Source organism: Monomorium pharaonis, chromosome 1 (genome assembly GCF_013373865.1).
Source record: "Monomorium pharaonis isolate MP-MQ-018 chromosome 1, ASM1337386v2, whole genome shotgun sequence".
Lineage (NCBI taxonomy): Eukaryota > Metazoa > Arthropoda > Insecta > Hymenoptera > Formicidae > Monomorium > Monomorium pharaonis.
Genome location: NC_050467.1, coordinates 8,672,583 through 8,688,984, shown reverse-complemented (window position 1 = coordinate 8,688,984; position 16,402 = coordinate 8,672,583). Strand labels below are relative to the sequence as shown.

The 16,402-nt window shown below is 46.5% G+C and overlaps 2 protein-coding genes across 9 annotated transcripts in view; both read left to right on the top strand.

Moving 5' to 3' along the window:
- The window catches only part of LOC105831246 (protein phosphatase 1L), a 264,636-nt gene that overhangs the window by 178,663 nt on the left and 69,571 nt on the right, over window positions 1–16,402 (top strand). The gene's annotated exons all lie outside the window — the stretch shown is intronic.
- Window positions 704–1,979, top strand: LOC105840223. Its single transcript, XM_012687103.3, has 2 exons — window positions 704–1,740; window positions 1,814–1,979. Exons 1-2 carry the CDS (start codon window positions 1,634–1,636, stop codon window positions 1,869–1,871), a joined length of 165 nt encoding a protein of 54 aa, XP_012542557.2. The 5' UTR covers window positions 704–1,633; the 3' UTR covers window positions 1,872–1,979.

Sequence of the window (16,402 nt, the reverse complement as noted above, 5' to 3'; positions counted from 1 at the left end):
TTGGACACCGCATTATTGGACACCGCACGATTGGACACCGCATTATTGGACACCGCACGATTGGACACCGCATTATTGGACACCGCATTATTGGACACCGCACGATTGGACACAGCACGATTGGACACCGCATTATTGGACACCGCAGTCTTCTAGTGAATAACATTTATATATCATATGACAGATTATCTAAGCTTAGAAATATCTGGCAGAAAAAAGCTTCGATTTGCCAAAAAAAAAATTGAATTTTAAATATCTATATACGTATTTTTAGGAGCATCTCGTTTTGCGTGGAAAGTTTCAAACCTATGTGGTGCAGAAAATGCTCGCACGCACACACACACACACACACACACACGGGGGGGGGTGCAAGGGGGGCCTTCGGCCCCCCCTCCCGCACCCACCCCGTCCAAGTCGCTAACCCATGCAAACTGTATTAGAAATCTGCATACACACACGTAAATGTGTGTGTGTCCAATTGTACGGTGTCCAATAATGTGGTGTCCAATAATGCGGTGTCCAATAATGCGGTGTCCAATAATGCGGTGTCCAATAATGCGGTGTCCAATAATGCGGTGTCCAATCGTGCGGTGTCCAATAATGCGGTGTCCAATAATGCGGTGTCCAATCGTGCGGTGTCCAATCGTGCAGTGTCCAATAATGCGGTGTCCAATCGTGCGGTGTCCAATCGTGCGGTGTCCAATCGTGCGTGTCCAATCGTGCGTGTCCAATCGAGCGGTGTCCAATCGTTACGTGTCCAAACGGGATACTCCCCACGCCACTCTACCGTCTAGAGTAAAAGAGCTACCGGCACTTGTAACGCTTTCTAGTTGGTTACCGCATTATCGTTGATTATTGTGTGGCGCGAGAAGTCGCGCCTGGCGCCCAAAAATTTAGATTATTGGGAAGATACCGTTCTTGCAAGTTACCGCTATCGTATTGAGAGTAATCTCGATCGATATTGGGGGATACCGTATACAAGTTACCGCTATCGTGTCGAGAGCAATCTCGTCCGATATTTGGGGGATACCGCATGCAAGTTACCGTTATCGCTTCGAGAGCAGTCTCGAGCGATTGGGGGATACCGTATGCAAGTTACCGATATCATATCGAGAGCAGTCTCGAGGAATACTGAAGCTATCGTTCTCGTAAACTATCGAATCTAACTCGGAAAGCGTTACCGTCTATACAGAGATTTCCGTTTAATTGGGCGTAGCCCCCTCGGACCTGGCGTTCCCGGGGGAAAGCAATGTCGCAAACGGAAACATCGTTAAATATTATACTATTCAAACGATCTTTCCGGGAATACCGCCGAATATTACGTTGGCTTTCCGATACCTCGACGGTAACCTTTATTTCGTATCGCAACAGCAGATTTACAAATTCAACGAATGTACGGAAAACGTACTCTCGGCGAGTAAGTTCGACATACAATCGATCGGCATCGATTGCCCGCGATACGGATTACTGCAACAATTGCGCGACATCTTGCACAAATTCACGCGAAATACCGAAACATTAATGAGAGAGAGGGACAGCAATTTATTTTAGGACGCATAATCCATAGAGAACGGTTAGTCTCGCGTAATCCGTCTACCGATACGCAACGTAAGAGAGCGAAAAATAATCGACGATGTACTCTACGTTGGCGGAACGACAATCCGATACGTTCGACGATGGTAATGCGAAACGAAAGAATTCAGATTGCGCGAATAAGGAAAATACGAAGAGAAAACAAACGTAAGTACTGTTATTTCACTTTTTTATTTTACAACGCTATTAACCAAACAAAGTAAAGTAATGATACTTACAGATTCAACAATGTCAACGCGCCGACCCTCCTCGCATATTGGCGGGACGATACACGTTGACGAAGACAGGATACAAGTACCTAGACATCGGCATCGTCGTAAAGCTACCATCGTACGTGAACATCGTACTCGGAGATTGTCACGGAAAGGAAATCTCATTCTCGATCGACGAGTGGAAGGAACTGGTAAAATTAAAATCTACGATAATAACGACACTCCGCAACAACACAGACGACAACACATGGAGTTACCTACAGTTGGAAACAACATCCTCCTACGGGTTGGAAAAATAAACAATCTACCGATTCTGCGTTTGGAACATCCCTCTAATCGTTTAATCTTATCGCTCTCAATCGTAATCGTTATGTTCGATCACGATTACTGCATCGATCGCATCGTCAAAGCACTCTCCCCGGGGACGAAAAACGTTGACGCGAAAGTCAAACGTTTTCAGGAAATTGCAGCAAACGTTGATAACCCCGCTGATAATCCGCGCGCGATCCGGGGAAGCGCACATTTCGATAACAACGACATAGATTGCGAACTAGCCGTTCTCTGTTTCGGATTCTTTTAAACAGATCGTTCTCGGTTTCGGAATCTTTTAAATAAAAAATTATTGTATTAAAAGTAATGTATTCTTAAATAAAAAAATTTGACCCGTCTCTGCAAACGTATCACACTTGATTTTATATGACCCTATATCGTAATGAATCATATCTTTCCACTACGCTAATATAGGCTTCGATTGCGATAGTATCCAGGAAAAAAAACGTACTTTTCAATCAGAAATATATATTTATTTACATTGAATACATATTTCGATGTCATATATTTATTTCACATAAGATACATATACTATTGCGAGTACATTATATCATTCACGATTACAAATTATCGATCACCGTAATACATATCATATGATGTAACACATTATTTTTTATTCGGAACGTTACAGCCCGAGGGCCAGCAGCTTCATATACAGTTGCATCGACTTTATTGCTGTCCGTCGACTCGTCAAGGCGTTTTCGCTTTTTGTCCTCGTAATCGGAGAAAAAAGTATCGCAGCCTGTGTATTGATCTCGTACCTCCTTCACGACTCCCGATACCGTCATCAACTCATTCGCCACGACCTCGAACAGCTCACAAATTATTCCAAACTTGCAATCCGTCTCCAACGAGGAATAAAGAAATTGCTCACGGAAATTGGAATATTTACACCAATCGGACTTATCTCTACTCTTTATATCTTTGACATCGTACAGGCTCACGCGAACCAAACAGTCCCCATTTTCACCAGGGGTTCTCATTACGAACACTCGCTCATCCTTTACTCTCGTTACATTCTGAGATATCAAACCCGCGTCCTGATCACCGAACGATTCGAACATCGCGTTGATACTCTGCGTCTTTTTCTTATTCTTCTTCTTCTGAGAATCTTTTTCCTTCTGTTCTTCGGCCTGGAAATCCGTCTGAGTAGCACAATTCTCCATATCCAGCCTTAAAATATAACCTCGAACTTCATTCAGCCAAAATCTGTACGCATTCTCTGTCATTATACCCAGGATCATTTGCGCGTACGTTTTGTTAGAAATATTTTGTTGAATAAAGTTCTGCATTTCAATTTTAAGACATACGGGATCAAACGTACTCTTCGTAACCCATAATTGAAATATATCTTTCATCATACGTCTCATCTCCATAACCTCGCGAATTCGACGTGTCTCACACTCACATTTTACGCTCTTAGCTACCTCACATTCGCATTTTACATTCTTGACTATAACTCGATAGAGATGCGATGAGCAGCCTGATATTGCGCGTCGCCGAAACAGTTGGATCCCAGAGCTCCATCAATAAATCGATTAATGAAAAATAAGCCGGTGAATCCACATTACCCTCATCATACGATTCGACATCCATGTCTTTTCTTACTATACAGCAAATATTTACACATTCACTATAAATTACTACATAAGATTACTTATATTACCTACCTGCAATATACTCTGAGCAGCAACACCGACCCTTAAATCTAAAACTGCAGCGCTCTAAATACAATCTCTTATATATCCCACCATTTTAACACACATTATTCAAAACAACAGGATATTTTATTCTACATACAAGCACACCACCTCAGATTGCGCACATCCCGAGGAAATTCATGTGATTAGTTCGACCAATTAGATTATTATTATTTTTAGCTTGCAAGACTGTATTATGCACATATCGGGAAAATTCAAGAGATAGGCCACAGGCTCGATCAATTAAAATTTGCCGAGTAAAGGCGCAAAAACGGAAAAGCGTGAGATAAATTACCAAGCGCCTGAATCCGTACGGTTTCACCATCGAAAAAAGCGCGATATGACTCACCCATCTATGCGCTTGAATTCGCATACGCATTGTTGTACCTTTCGGTGCAACAAAATGATTTCTTGCCGTACCTTGCGGTGCGACAAAAGATCTTTATGGATTCGTTGCTGCCCAAGGAGTAGGAACTCGCGGAAGGCGGCTTTTGTTGGCAGGGTCCACAAATCACTGACTCACTGATTTTATGATAATTTAATAAAAGGTTTATTCTTCTTACGATACACAATAGTTGCGGTCGGCGAATGTGCCGCGTCGTGTTGCACAGAGTTGATTAGATACGGCGCGTGACTCGAAGATAGCGCATCGTATCTTTGTTCGCTCAAGGTCTTGCCGCGGCTAAGTCCCGAACTCTTTTGTCTTATACTCGTACAGGCCGTACGTATCAGCTTGATTATCTGTCACTGATCCCGCGGGTCGCTGTTCGGTAGCAGCTTAAATAGTGTCGCGGATTTGATTAATAGTGGGGGCATCGGGCCCTCCGCATGACCATATATGGTCATTCCCGCGCGCATCCGGCGCGCGGGAAATATTCGCGAGCTTAGCAACAATTGCCAAAATGCAGGTATGCATTTCCAGTGGCATGATTGTTGCTAAGCTGGCTTCGCTAAATTCCTTAAGGTGGTTGGTGCGTTGACCAGTGCGATGCGCACGAAGCATATGTCACCTGACACCTTATGATAGCGAGCTTTCCTCGGCGAGCTGTATGATATTTTTTCTTACTTTAGTTTTAATATTCTATATTCTATACTTTATAATATAATTTTATTGGTTGCGAGTGTTTCGCTCACAACACCGCTGAGGACTCCAGAATAAAGGGATAACCGGCGCCGCGAAGATCATTCTCGCGGGATGATCACTGACCGCGTACGAACAGCTGATTGCCTGGAAACAGCTGACTCCGCCGGGACACGCGCTCCACGCACCGCCGTGACCAATCCCAGCGCCGCGATCGACCGACGTCAGTGCGAGCGCCGCACCGTACCGCGCAACCGCGACCGCAGCGAACGACCAATCACGATACCACAACGACTGACACGAACGCCGCCTCGCGCCGCACAGCCGTAGCTGCCACGAGCGCCGCGAGGTACCGAGACCGACCGCACCAATCAGAGCACCGACCGACCGACGCGCAAGCCGCGCGCCCGCCGCCGCCAATCCGAGCGTAGAGACGCCACACGCACACACGTGCCGCGACAACCGTCGCCGACATTCACTTTCGCTCCTCGCATTTCGAGGCTTTCTGCTTGTATATATTAGAATTAGAACGGCGAAATTGTACATATTAGCATAGGTCATTCTCGTTACCTTATAATAAATTTTCTATTAATCGAATATACACGTCTTGTCTTTTTACTCACCGAGTCCACCGCCCGAACCCTGAATCTCGCGCCTATCCGCGCTAATAATTTGAAACTACGGTTCACGGTTACAAATGGCGCCCGAACAGGGACTGTGAGTAAGGAAACAAGCGTTCCGCGAAAATGAAACCGACCGCGACCGGGTGGATTCACCACCTAAGAAAGAGTATGTTAATCCGCGAATTAAAGCGGCGAGGACTAAACGCCGAGGGCACCCGCGACGAGATGCGGACCCGTCTGATCGATTACGTCCAGACTAACGAAGCAACATCCGGGGAAGCCGAGAGCAACACGAGCAGCGATGAGGACCGCGGGACCGTCCGTGAAGGAGCCGCCCAAACACCACGGACATCCTGACGCAAGCGAACGCTATCGGACACCACGACCCTCTTGGACACCGTCCGCAAATGGGGGTGCCAATTTGATGGGAAAGACGGGCTTGTCTTCCTAGAACGACTTGAAGATCTTTGCCTCAGTTACGCGCTGACGCATGCGCAGCTGCAACGATGCCTCCCGCTTCTATTCAAGGACCAGGCGCTTTTGTGGTACCGGGACGAGTGGCAAAGATGGGCTGAGTTTGAAGAAGATTTCCGGCGATATTTCGTGCTCTCCAGAACACGATTCGAGCTCGAGACAGATATTGCCCGCCGTATCCAAGGCCCGAGCGAAACGGCACGCGAATACGTAACCACGCTACAGACATTAATGCGCCGGCACGAGCGCATGCCCCCGGAAGACCGGCTTGAACGGATCTATCAGAACCTACAACCGGAGTACTACCTTTATATCCAGAGGGCTGACTTCACCGACCTCCCAGGGCTATTACAACTCGCCGACGACTATGAGCGCGCTCGTCGATACGAGTCGAGCTACCAACCGCCGGCCTGATCAGGGAAGGAGAAATCGAAAGCCGCCGCCAACCCCACCGCCGCCATATCACTAGGGTACAATCCGCAAGACTGCTGCTGGGGCTACGGCCAGCACGGCCACACACGCCGCTTCTGCAAGAAGCCGCCGAAGCTCTTCTGCTTCCAGTGCGGGAAAGAGGGCGTTCTAATAAGGAACTGCCATGGGACGCCATGAAACGCTACCAGGGCCGAGGAAGCAAAGGGGGCACTACGGTCGACAATCGCCACGGAAGAAGAGACCACTTGAAACCGCACCTTTCGAGCGTAGACCCTCGCCACAATCTGAACGATCCGCGGGGGACAGTTAACTTGGCAGGACAGCCTCACATCGCACTCCTGGACTGCGGAGCCGTCCTATCTTACATCTCCGAAGAGACGGCAGACAAGATCAGACCGTATGGGCACAGTCGACGAATGACCATATCCGTATTCCTGGCCGACGGGCGGACAAACAAAATAACCGAAGAAATCAACGTACCGATCCGCATAGGACAATACAGAGGCCGGCAAACATTCCACGTACTACCCGGGATGGCACTGGACGTGATAGCCGGCATAATACTCCTACGCAAGGCAGGTTTCATTGGTCAATGCCAGAAGCGGCAAGCGTATAGCCACACATACAGGAAGCCGCGACAATCACCGGACTATCACAATGCTCAAGATACCAGCAACGGAGGCTGCAGGACTTGCTGCAAGAATATCTGTCGAAATTCACACAATGCCAAGGAACGACTACATTAACGGAACACCAAATCCGCCTAAAACCAGGACAAAAGCCGATTCGACAATGATACCGCACCTACAATCCGGCGATGCAGAAAATCATCGATGAAGAAATTGACAACATGATACGGCAAGGCTGCATAGAAGCAACGAGTAGTCTGTGGAACTCCGGGATCGTCCTAGCTAAAACGAAAGACGGCTGCTACAGGTTTTGCATAGACTTCCGGAAAGTAAATGAGGTAACCGAAAGACACGCATATCCACTCCCATTGGTACAGCATATATTAGATCAACTACGGGAAGCAAGATATCTATCTACGATCGACCTCAAGAACGGGTATTGGCAAATACCCCTCTACGCCGACAGCCGACCAATGACAGCCTTTGCCATCCCCGGGAGGGGCCAGTACCAATTCAAGGTGATGCCGTTCGGGCTACACGCCGCACCGGCTACTTTTTAAAGACTACTGGACCGAATCATCGGACCCGACATGGAGCCAAGGGCGTTCGCATACCTCGACGACATAGTGATCCTGGGACGAACCTTCGAAGAACATCTAAAGAACCTACGGGAGGTACTACAGCGACTGTTGAACGCCAACCTGAAAATCAATCCGGACAAATGCCAGTTTGCGAGGACCAGCCTCCGATACCTGGGACACATAGTCGACTGAAAAGCCTTAAGAACCGAAAAGGTGAAGGCGATCTTGGACATCCCACTGCCTACGGGGCTGCCCGCCCTCCGCCGTTTCCTGGGAATGACCTCATGGTACCGCCGCTTCATCTCCGCCGTCGCAACCACTGCCGCACCGTTAAACAACCTACTCAAGAAGGGAAGCCGCTAGGAGTGGGGGTCACACCAGGAAACCGCATTCCAAAAAATCAAGGAACACTTCGCGATCGCACTGGTTTTGCACTGCCCGGATTTCGCGGCTACATTCATACTCTAGACAGACGCCAGCGACGTGGGACTCGGTGCGGTACTCACACAGGAAATAAACGGAGAGGAACGAGTAGTCGCGTATGCCAGCCGAACATTACGCCTAGCAGAGAAACACTACTCCGCCACCGAAAAGGAATGCCTAGCCGTTGTGTGGGAGATTGAAAAAATGCGGCCGTATCTCGAAGGATACCGCTTCCGCGTAATCACGAACCACTTCTCCCTGCGTTGGCTGCGGACATTAGACAACCCAACCGGACGCCTGGCCCGATGGTCAGTCGCACTTCAACAACACGATTTTGTAGCGGAATACCGGAAGAGCGTGCTTAACCACGTGCCGGACCTGTTGTCACGTCAGCCTCTAGCCAAGGGTGAGGAGAATTGGGAAATCCCAGGACAGGAACTCGCAGCCCTTACACCAGCGGACACCTGCGCGTGGTACAAACGCATGGTACAAAGGATACGGGACGAGCCGCAGAAACACTCGGACTACCGAATGGAAGGAGGCAACCTATACCGTCATTTCCTTGAGAGATATTCCACCGAAGAGGGCTCGGACGACTCCGCATGGAAGTTCTGCGTCTCACAGCCGCTTCGGGACCAGGTGCTCGCCGAATGCCACGACGCCGCTACTGCCGGACATCTGGGTATTTCAAAAACACTCGTCCGACTCGCGCAACGCTACTACTGGCTAGGCATGTTCAGGCAAGCCACCAACTACGTCCGCCGATGCCAGAACTGCCGAATGTACAAGCCACAGCAGCAACAAACCGCGGGACTGATGCACCACGCTCGAATAAAAAACACCCGGCACCGTCTTCGCGATCGACCTGATTGGCCCGCTACCGAGGTCCTCCAATGGGCATACGTGGATACTAGTAGCGCAAGACATCTTTACGAAATGGCTAATCGCCGAACCGCTCCGACAAGCCACCGCTTCCGCCGTTACACGGATCGTCGAGGAGAAAATTCTGACGCAACATGGCTGCCCCAAGCGCATTATCACGGACAACGGGCGGCAGTTCGAGAGCCGCGAATTCCGAGAATTACTAAGCAGCGCGGGGATCGAGCATCGCAAGACGCCACCGTACTCACCTTAGTGCAACCCGTAGAACGCGCCAATAGGACCCTTAAGACAATGGTCGCACAGTTCACGGGAGCCAATCACCGCCAATGGGACCAACGCTTACCGCAACTCGTGTTCGCAACCAACACGGCGGTACACGAGAACACTGGATACACGCCCGCCTGGATGACGTATGGACGGAAGCTAACGCCGCCCGGGACCCCACGGAGCCAACACGAGGAGAGCCTAGGGGAAACGATCGAACCAACCGACAGGTTCACCAACCGACTGTGCCAAATTCAAAAGCTACAAGAGGATTACAAAATCGCCGCCCGACGCCAAGATGAAGCAACTGCACGCCAGAGCCGATATTACGATTTACGAAGACGGGAATGGAAGCCCGCGATCGGCAAGCACGTCATGCGGCGAGAACACCTTTTATCAAAAGGCTTGGAAAATTTTGCGGGAAAACTAGCGCCGCGATACTCCGGCCCGTACATCGTGAACAAAGACATCTCGTCTGTCATCGTCGAACTTCGCGACCAAAACAACAGGCTTCTCGGTAAGGATACACGTTAAGGATTTAAAAGAATGTCCGGACACCGAACAATAACAAAAACCAAGAGTATAAAAGACGCAGCAATCCAGACCAGATCAGAACAGACAGTAGTTCATCATGGTACGGCAAAGAAGTACCCTCTGCGAACGTCTCGCCCGCGCAATCGCCGGACCGCCGAAGATGCTTGTCAGCAGTCGCCCATTCGAGACATCCGGGGCAAGACCGCCCCGGTAGCGAGGGCCGAACCAACAGGCCACGATCAACCGCAGCCAGGAGAGCACCGACACCAGCTCTGCCACTGCCGCCCGGACCCCGACGACCGCCAACAATCCGGCAGCGGACGACCAGCTCCCGCCAGGATCGCCTGTACGTGCAGGCCGCTCTAACGGCCGCCGCCGCACGCCGCGAGGCACTGGTCCGGACATTTGGATCCTCCCTGTCGGACCTGGACGACGACGACGAGGACACCGCTGGAACACCCGAGGCCGTATCAGCTGGACCCCCCGCCGCGCCGCCGCCACCATCGGCACCGAAGCCGGCCACTTCGATGCCGGACCTGACGTCGTTGCTCGTCGCACTGCCGCCGGTCTCCGACAGCGACCGCTCGGCCGCTCCACCAACAGCGCCGCCGCCGCCATCGTCGGACCCGCTACGGTCCGCATCACCGCCGCCACCAGCGTTGCTGCCACCATCTCCGCTTTCCGCACCGGTTTAGTTGACGCCGCCTCCTTCGCCGAAACCGATACTGCCGACACCATTCCCGGGACCTGCACCATCGCCGTCGCTCGCATCACCACAGCCGACACCACCGCTATCAACGCCGCCGCTACCAACGCCCCCCTTTACACCACCTGCTACGGGGCCCATCATGAAATACTACACTCCTTACAGAAAAACGATCCGGAGCACCCTATGGGACCGCATCCGGCCAGGACAGCGTTACCGCCACAAGGCACACGGCTATAAAATTATTGTCAAGCGCGGCCGCGACGATACCTTTAAAATAAAGGTTTTTTTTTATAGCTTCTACCGGGGTCTGCCGAGGGGGAGGTGTAACGAGCCATGATCCGCGACCGGAATAAGCCGGGTAAAAACATATAAGGCCGTTACCTTCTACCTCGTATGGGCTCCCCGCTCTTTACTTCTCTATCCCTCTCGTCCCCAGGTGGAGGGTATAAAAACCCTTCACCGATCGAGAGAAGGCAGATCTTCCCGATCAGCGGAGTGAGCTGATCGTACCTCCGGGTGGATTGAGCCTAGCCTCCTAGAGCACGAATTGAGTGCAAACCTAACCTAGAATGCCGCCGACACGCACTGAGTGTCTCCCGAGTCGCGGACTGAGCGACGACGAACCGACACGTTCCTTGCCCGACCATGAGGTGAGTGGTCCCGTACCACCGCTGGGGACCCCGGAATGAGGGAATAACCGGCGCCGTGAAGATCATCCTCGCGGGATGATCACCGACCGCGTACGAACAGCTGATTGCTTGTAAACACCGCGCAACCGCGACCGTAGCGAACGACCAATCACGATACTACAGCGACTGACACAAACGCCGCCCCGCCCCGCACAGCCGTAGCTGCACCGCCACGAGCGCCGCAAGGTACCGAGACCGACCGCTACCACCAATCAGAGCACCGACCGACCGACGCGCAAGCCGCGCGCCCGCCGTCGCCAATCCGAGCGTAGAGACGCCACACGCACACACGTGCCGCGACAACCGTCGCCGACATTTACTTTCGCTCCTCGCATTTCGAGGCTTTCTGCTTGTATATATTAGAATAGGGAAATTGTACATATTAGCATAGGTCATTCTCGTTACCTTATAATAAATTTTCTATTAACCGAATATACACGCCTTGTCTCTTTACTCACCGAGTCCACCGCCCGAACCCTGAATTCCGCAGCTATCCGCGCTAACAATTTGAAACTACGATTCACGGTTACAAAATCTTTTTTGCAGTCTCAAAATTGTTATTATGTTATTAAATAGAACAAAAAATAACAATACCAAACAATTGTTTTAAATATTTTTTGTTATTTTTTGGTTTTTAAAAATTGTGTTTTTCACACAATGTATATAACAAGAAATGTATTTGTAACACGCGAGTTTTATTAATAACATATTCATGGTGCGAAAAACATTTAAATTTTTAATGTTTTTATGCAAATTTCTACTCACAACATTGTACAAGAATGTTAGAATTTTATAATAAATAAAAATGTATTATCGGTGATTGTTTATAATCGTGGTTTTTCTCAATTTTGAAATTAAATTAAAAGAAATTTTTTTTTAATGAAATAGTGTATTTTGTTATCAAGTTGAAAAATTGCACGTGAGAGATAAAAAAACGGTGTTTTTAGTAAAGCGCACACAAAGGCGCACGCGCACGCACGAACGCACGCGCGCACGCACGTACGCACGTACACACCCAAGAGTCGAATTTTCAAAAACTGTTTAAATTGAAACGTTACGTTTTAAGACAATCACAATTAAAAAATTTTTTTCGAATTGGACAATATTTACAGGTCGCATGATGTTCAAATTTTGAAATATTTGACCAAATTTGAGCTTTTTATGAAAATTATGAAACGTAGCCGACAATGGTCGGATTGCAATTAAATTCGATTTGTGACATTATAAACGAAAAATCTTTCATGATGCAGATAGCTACCTTCAAAATGCAGGGATTGGGGGATCGATTTTCTGTACAAATAGTGGAAATTGTGAGAACATTACAGAAAACTAACGTTACCAGTCGAAAGATCACATTTGAAATAAATATTCTAGATGGTATAAATCTTGGGATTTTGTGAATTGTGTACCCGACATGGGCTGGAACATATTTAGTCATTTTAACATAAATACCAAAATATCTCGCAAGCAATGTATTTTTGAAAAGACTATTTTCTATAGAATATGAATCTGCAATGAAACATAAGCATCGAAAAAATAAACCTAGGTTTTATTGGGCCCAAAATAAACCCTGGACCTAAAATTTAAGTAATTCATCCGATGGTTCTTTTCTAACTCTCAACTTTCATTTGAAATATTTTTTTTTTAATATATTGCTTTTGAGATATTTTGATGTTTATGTTAAAATGGCTAAATACGTTCAGATCCAAGTCAGGTACAGAATTCAAAGAATTCCAAGATTTAATCGATAAGACTTCCGTATCCAACCCTTCTCCGATTTTGATGAAATTTTACAGGCATGTAGTATTTACTAAATGTAGTCGAATGCCACAAGTGTGAATGTACGGAAACGGCTAATTTTCAAAATATTTAATTTTTAATAAAATCGTGTTTTTTCCATTTATTTCTGTTGTTAGCGAGGCACTCACAACCGATAAAATAGGTAAAATATAGAATATAGAATATTAAAACTGAATTAAGAAAAGATATCATATAGCTCGCAGAGGAAGGCTCGTTATCGCGAGGTGTCAAGTGACACATGCCTCGTGCGCTACCGGCCGGTCATCGCACTGGTCAACGTACCAGCTACCTCAAGGAATTTAGCGAAGCTCAGCTTAGTAACAATCATGTCACCGGAAATGCGAAATCATATTTGCGTTTTGACAATTGTTGCTAAGCTCGCGAATATTTCCCGCGCGCCGGATGCGCGCAGTTATGATCATAAATTTGTTGTTGTATTATAACCTCATACTGTCGCTTAATGCGAGCGTCGCGAGCGACTGGCAACCCACGTGACTCAACATGGTGCGCGATGCGCGAGCAAGGCTGTCGTTTCAGGAGTGGGGAGTCAAGTATAGACATAGTTAGAAAAGGAAAGATCTGATCTAGACGTTGAAAAGAGAGGGACTGGGTACATTTCCTCGTCTTGCCTCTCGTCCCTACGCGCCGATAGGCACACGTGTAGGTTAGAAAAGGACGAACCTAGACGTTAAAAAGAGAGAGACTGGGTACATTTCCTCGTCTTGCCTCTCGCCCTTTAGGTGCCTACAAGGTTGACGACAACGACGATGACCACGACGACGTATCTTAAACGAAATTTTTGACATTTAGACTTTGCGTCGTGATATCTCCTCCCATAGATTACGTAGAGGAAAAATAAAAACAGTTTTCTTATACAAATCGACTCCAAGCTTTCGATTGAGCCTAGTTAGAACTCGATCGGTTTAGCCGTTTTCTGAGATCCGATAATCTCGGGTGCTCGCAAGTCGCGTACTCGCGTAAAAGAGCACGGTCGGGCTCGCGCTGCGCTTTCACTTGGCGCGAGCCACTACCGTGTCTCTTGATAGATGGTCATGCGGAGGGCCCATTGCCCCACTCTTATGTCAATTCCGCGGCACTACTTAAGCCGCTGCCGAACAGGGTCGCGGGATCAGAAGTTAGACAATCAAGCCGATACGTACGGCCCGTACGTTTAAAATACGAAAGAGTTCGGAACTTAACCGTAGCGAGCCTTGAGCGAGCAAAGATACGACGCGCTATCTTTGAGTCACACGCCGTATTTAATCAACTCTGTGTAACACGACGCGGCATTTTCGCCGACCGCAAGTACAAGAACTACTGCGTATCATAAGAAGAATAAACCTTTTATTAAATTATCATAAAACAAGTGAGTCAGTGACTTGAGGACCCTGCCAACGAAAGCCAACGAAAGCCAACTTCCGCGAGTTCCTACTCCTTAGGCAGCAACGAGCCCAAAAAGATCTTTTGTCGCACCGCAAGGTACACTGTAAATAATGCGAATTAAAAAAATACTTTAACTAAAAGTTGTAGATCTCGTCGAAATACACATTTTATGTCCTATTGATTTTTGCCATAAAACGTCAAATGTTCAAAACTTCATAAAACTTGTTTAACACAATTTGAGATTTATTAGTTAATTTTATTAATTAATAATGGAAGGATTTATTGGATTTTTAACTTTCCACGCGTGCTCATTTTGGCCCGATACAATTTGAATCTATACTTGGGACTTCAGGAGCATGTTCTACGGATGAAATACTATCCATTTGAGCAAGAAAAAAAAATCGATTGTTTTAACTCTCTAATGAAAACGCCCGACTTAATGTGGATTGCACGGATAGTATCACCAATTTAGAAAGAGGCCTGACATATCCTTTGACTGACTCTTTAATCGTTTTACGGTGGCAGAGCGCGCTACGCCGTCGGAATCGGACCGTATCTATTCCACTTAGCCGGTCATCTATTGCAATGTAGGCAGACCTTGCTGCTTTATTAAGACTAGCTGACTGACTGTTAGTTGCGGGCCATTGTTCCTTTTCCATTTGTACTGATCCTGGAAAGAATTTAAATACTCGGCGCTTCACCTGGATTGGAAGTGCTGGCGCATTTGTTGAATTATTTGCCAACGCAACAACTTATTTATGTTTACATTGTTAAAATCGAAGTGTGAAAAATTGTTTAAAAGCGAACCAATCAGAAAATACCCTAGGCTTAAATAAGACATGTTATTTGGTCAGAGCTTAACGTTAGCAAAGGATGGGAATTCAGGATGTCTTCGATCTCGCATAAGGCGGTTTGCATTTTATCAAAAGTCAAGTGAGACCCGTGGACATACGCGTGAGATGGTACCCTGTTTTCCAAAACTTTAACCTTCTGCCTACACACCTTATTTTTCTCCCGATTCCTACACACAGGGGTTACGCTAACCCCAAAATTTCGTTGACTTACATCTCCACATGTATTTAATCAATTTTAACTTTTTTTTCTTTAATCGAAAAAATCTCAGAATTATGAAGGTCTTGGCTGAAAAGTCGAAGATATTAAAAGAAAAGAGATTTTTTGAAAAGAATGAAAAAGGAACGAAAAATTTTTGTAAAAATTTACTTTTCTTTTAAACGTCCGTATTTATAAGAAAAAAATAGATAAAGTAATTAAAATGGTGATCAATGGAAAGAGGAAGAGTTGTACTTTAAGAATCTATCGTCAGTTTTTTATTTTGTTCAAAAAATATATTTATTTCGTAATGTGAATTTAGTAAAAAATGAATTCTGTTTAAACACAATAGTAAAAGAAAATAGTAATATTTATTTAAAAAACATAATTAATAATACACAAAAACATAATTATTAATACAAAAAATATTTATTACAAAAGATTTTATTTGTTATAAAAAAAATTTTTAATTTATAATGCTACAATTGCAGCATATTTTCGCAAAGTGATCGCGACATTGGTAATATATATATAAGTACTGTATGCGTAAATGATACGTAATGAACAAAAAAATAACTTTTATTTACCCTTCAAATTTGGAACTTTTCTATTTTCTGTTACGTTCCCTACACATGGGGTAACTGTAACCCCAACACACACTTTCGACGCTCCTACTTCTGTTGTTTTCAGAACATTGACAACGCCCAAAGATGAATAAGTAGAGTACAGTTTAAACTCCCCCCTCCAGTCCCAGCGTCCCCTTCCCAGATAGCCAAATAAAAGCAACGTGTTGTTATTTTGCTGTCACTTATTCCCTATTAATTTTATCAAACTAAAGCCAAGGTGTTTCCTCAAACTGTCTGTTGTTCTGACATATAAAATTCTACATTAGAATTCAACAAACTGACGGCAAGTTGTCAACATGCATGCACAATTACTGTCAATGTGACAAGTTTATTATTCCTCAATGCATGCACTTATAATTTTATAAATTCATGAAGGTTATTTGCTCT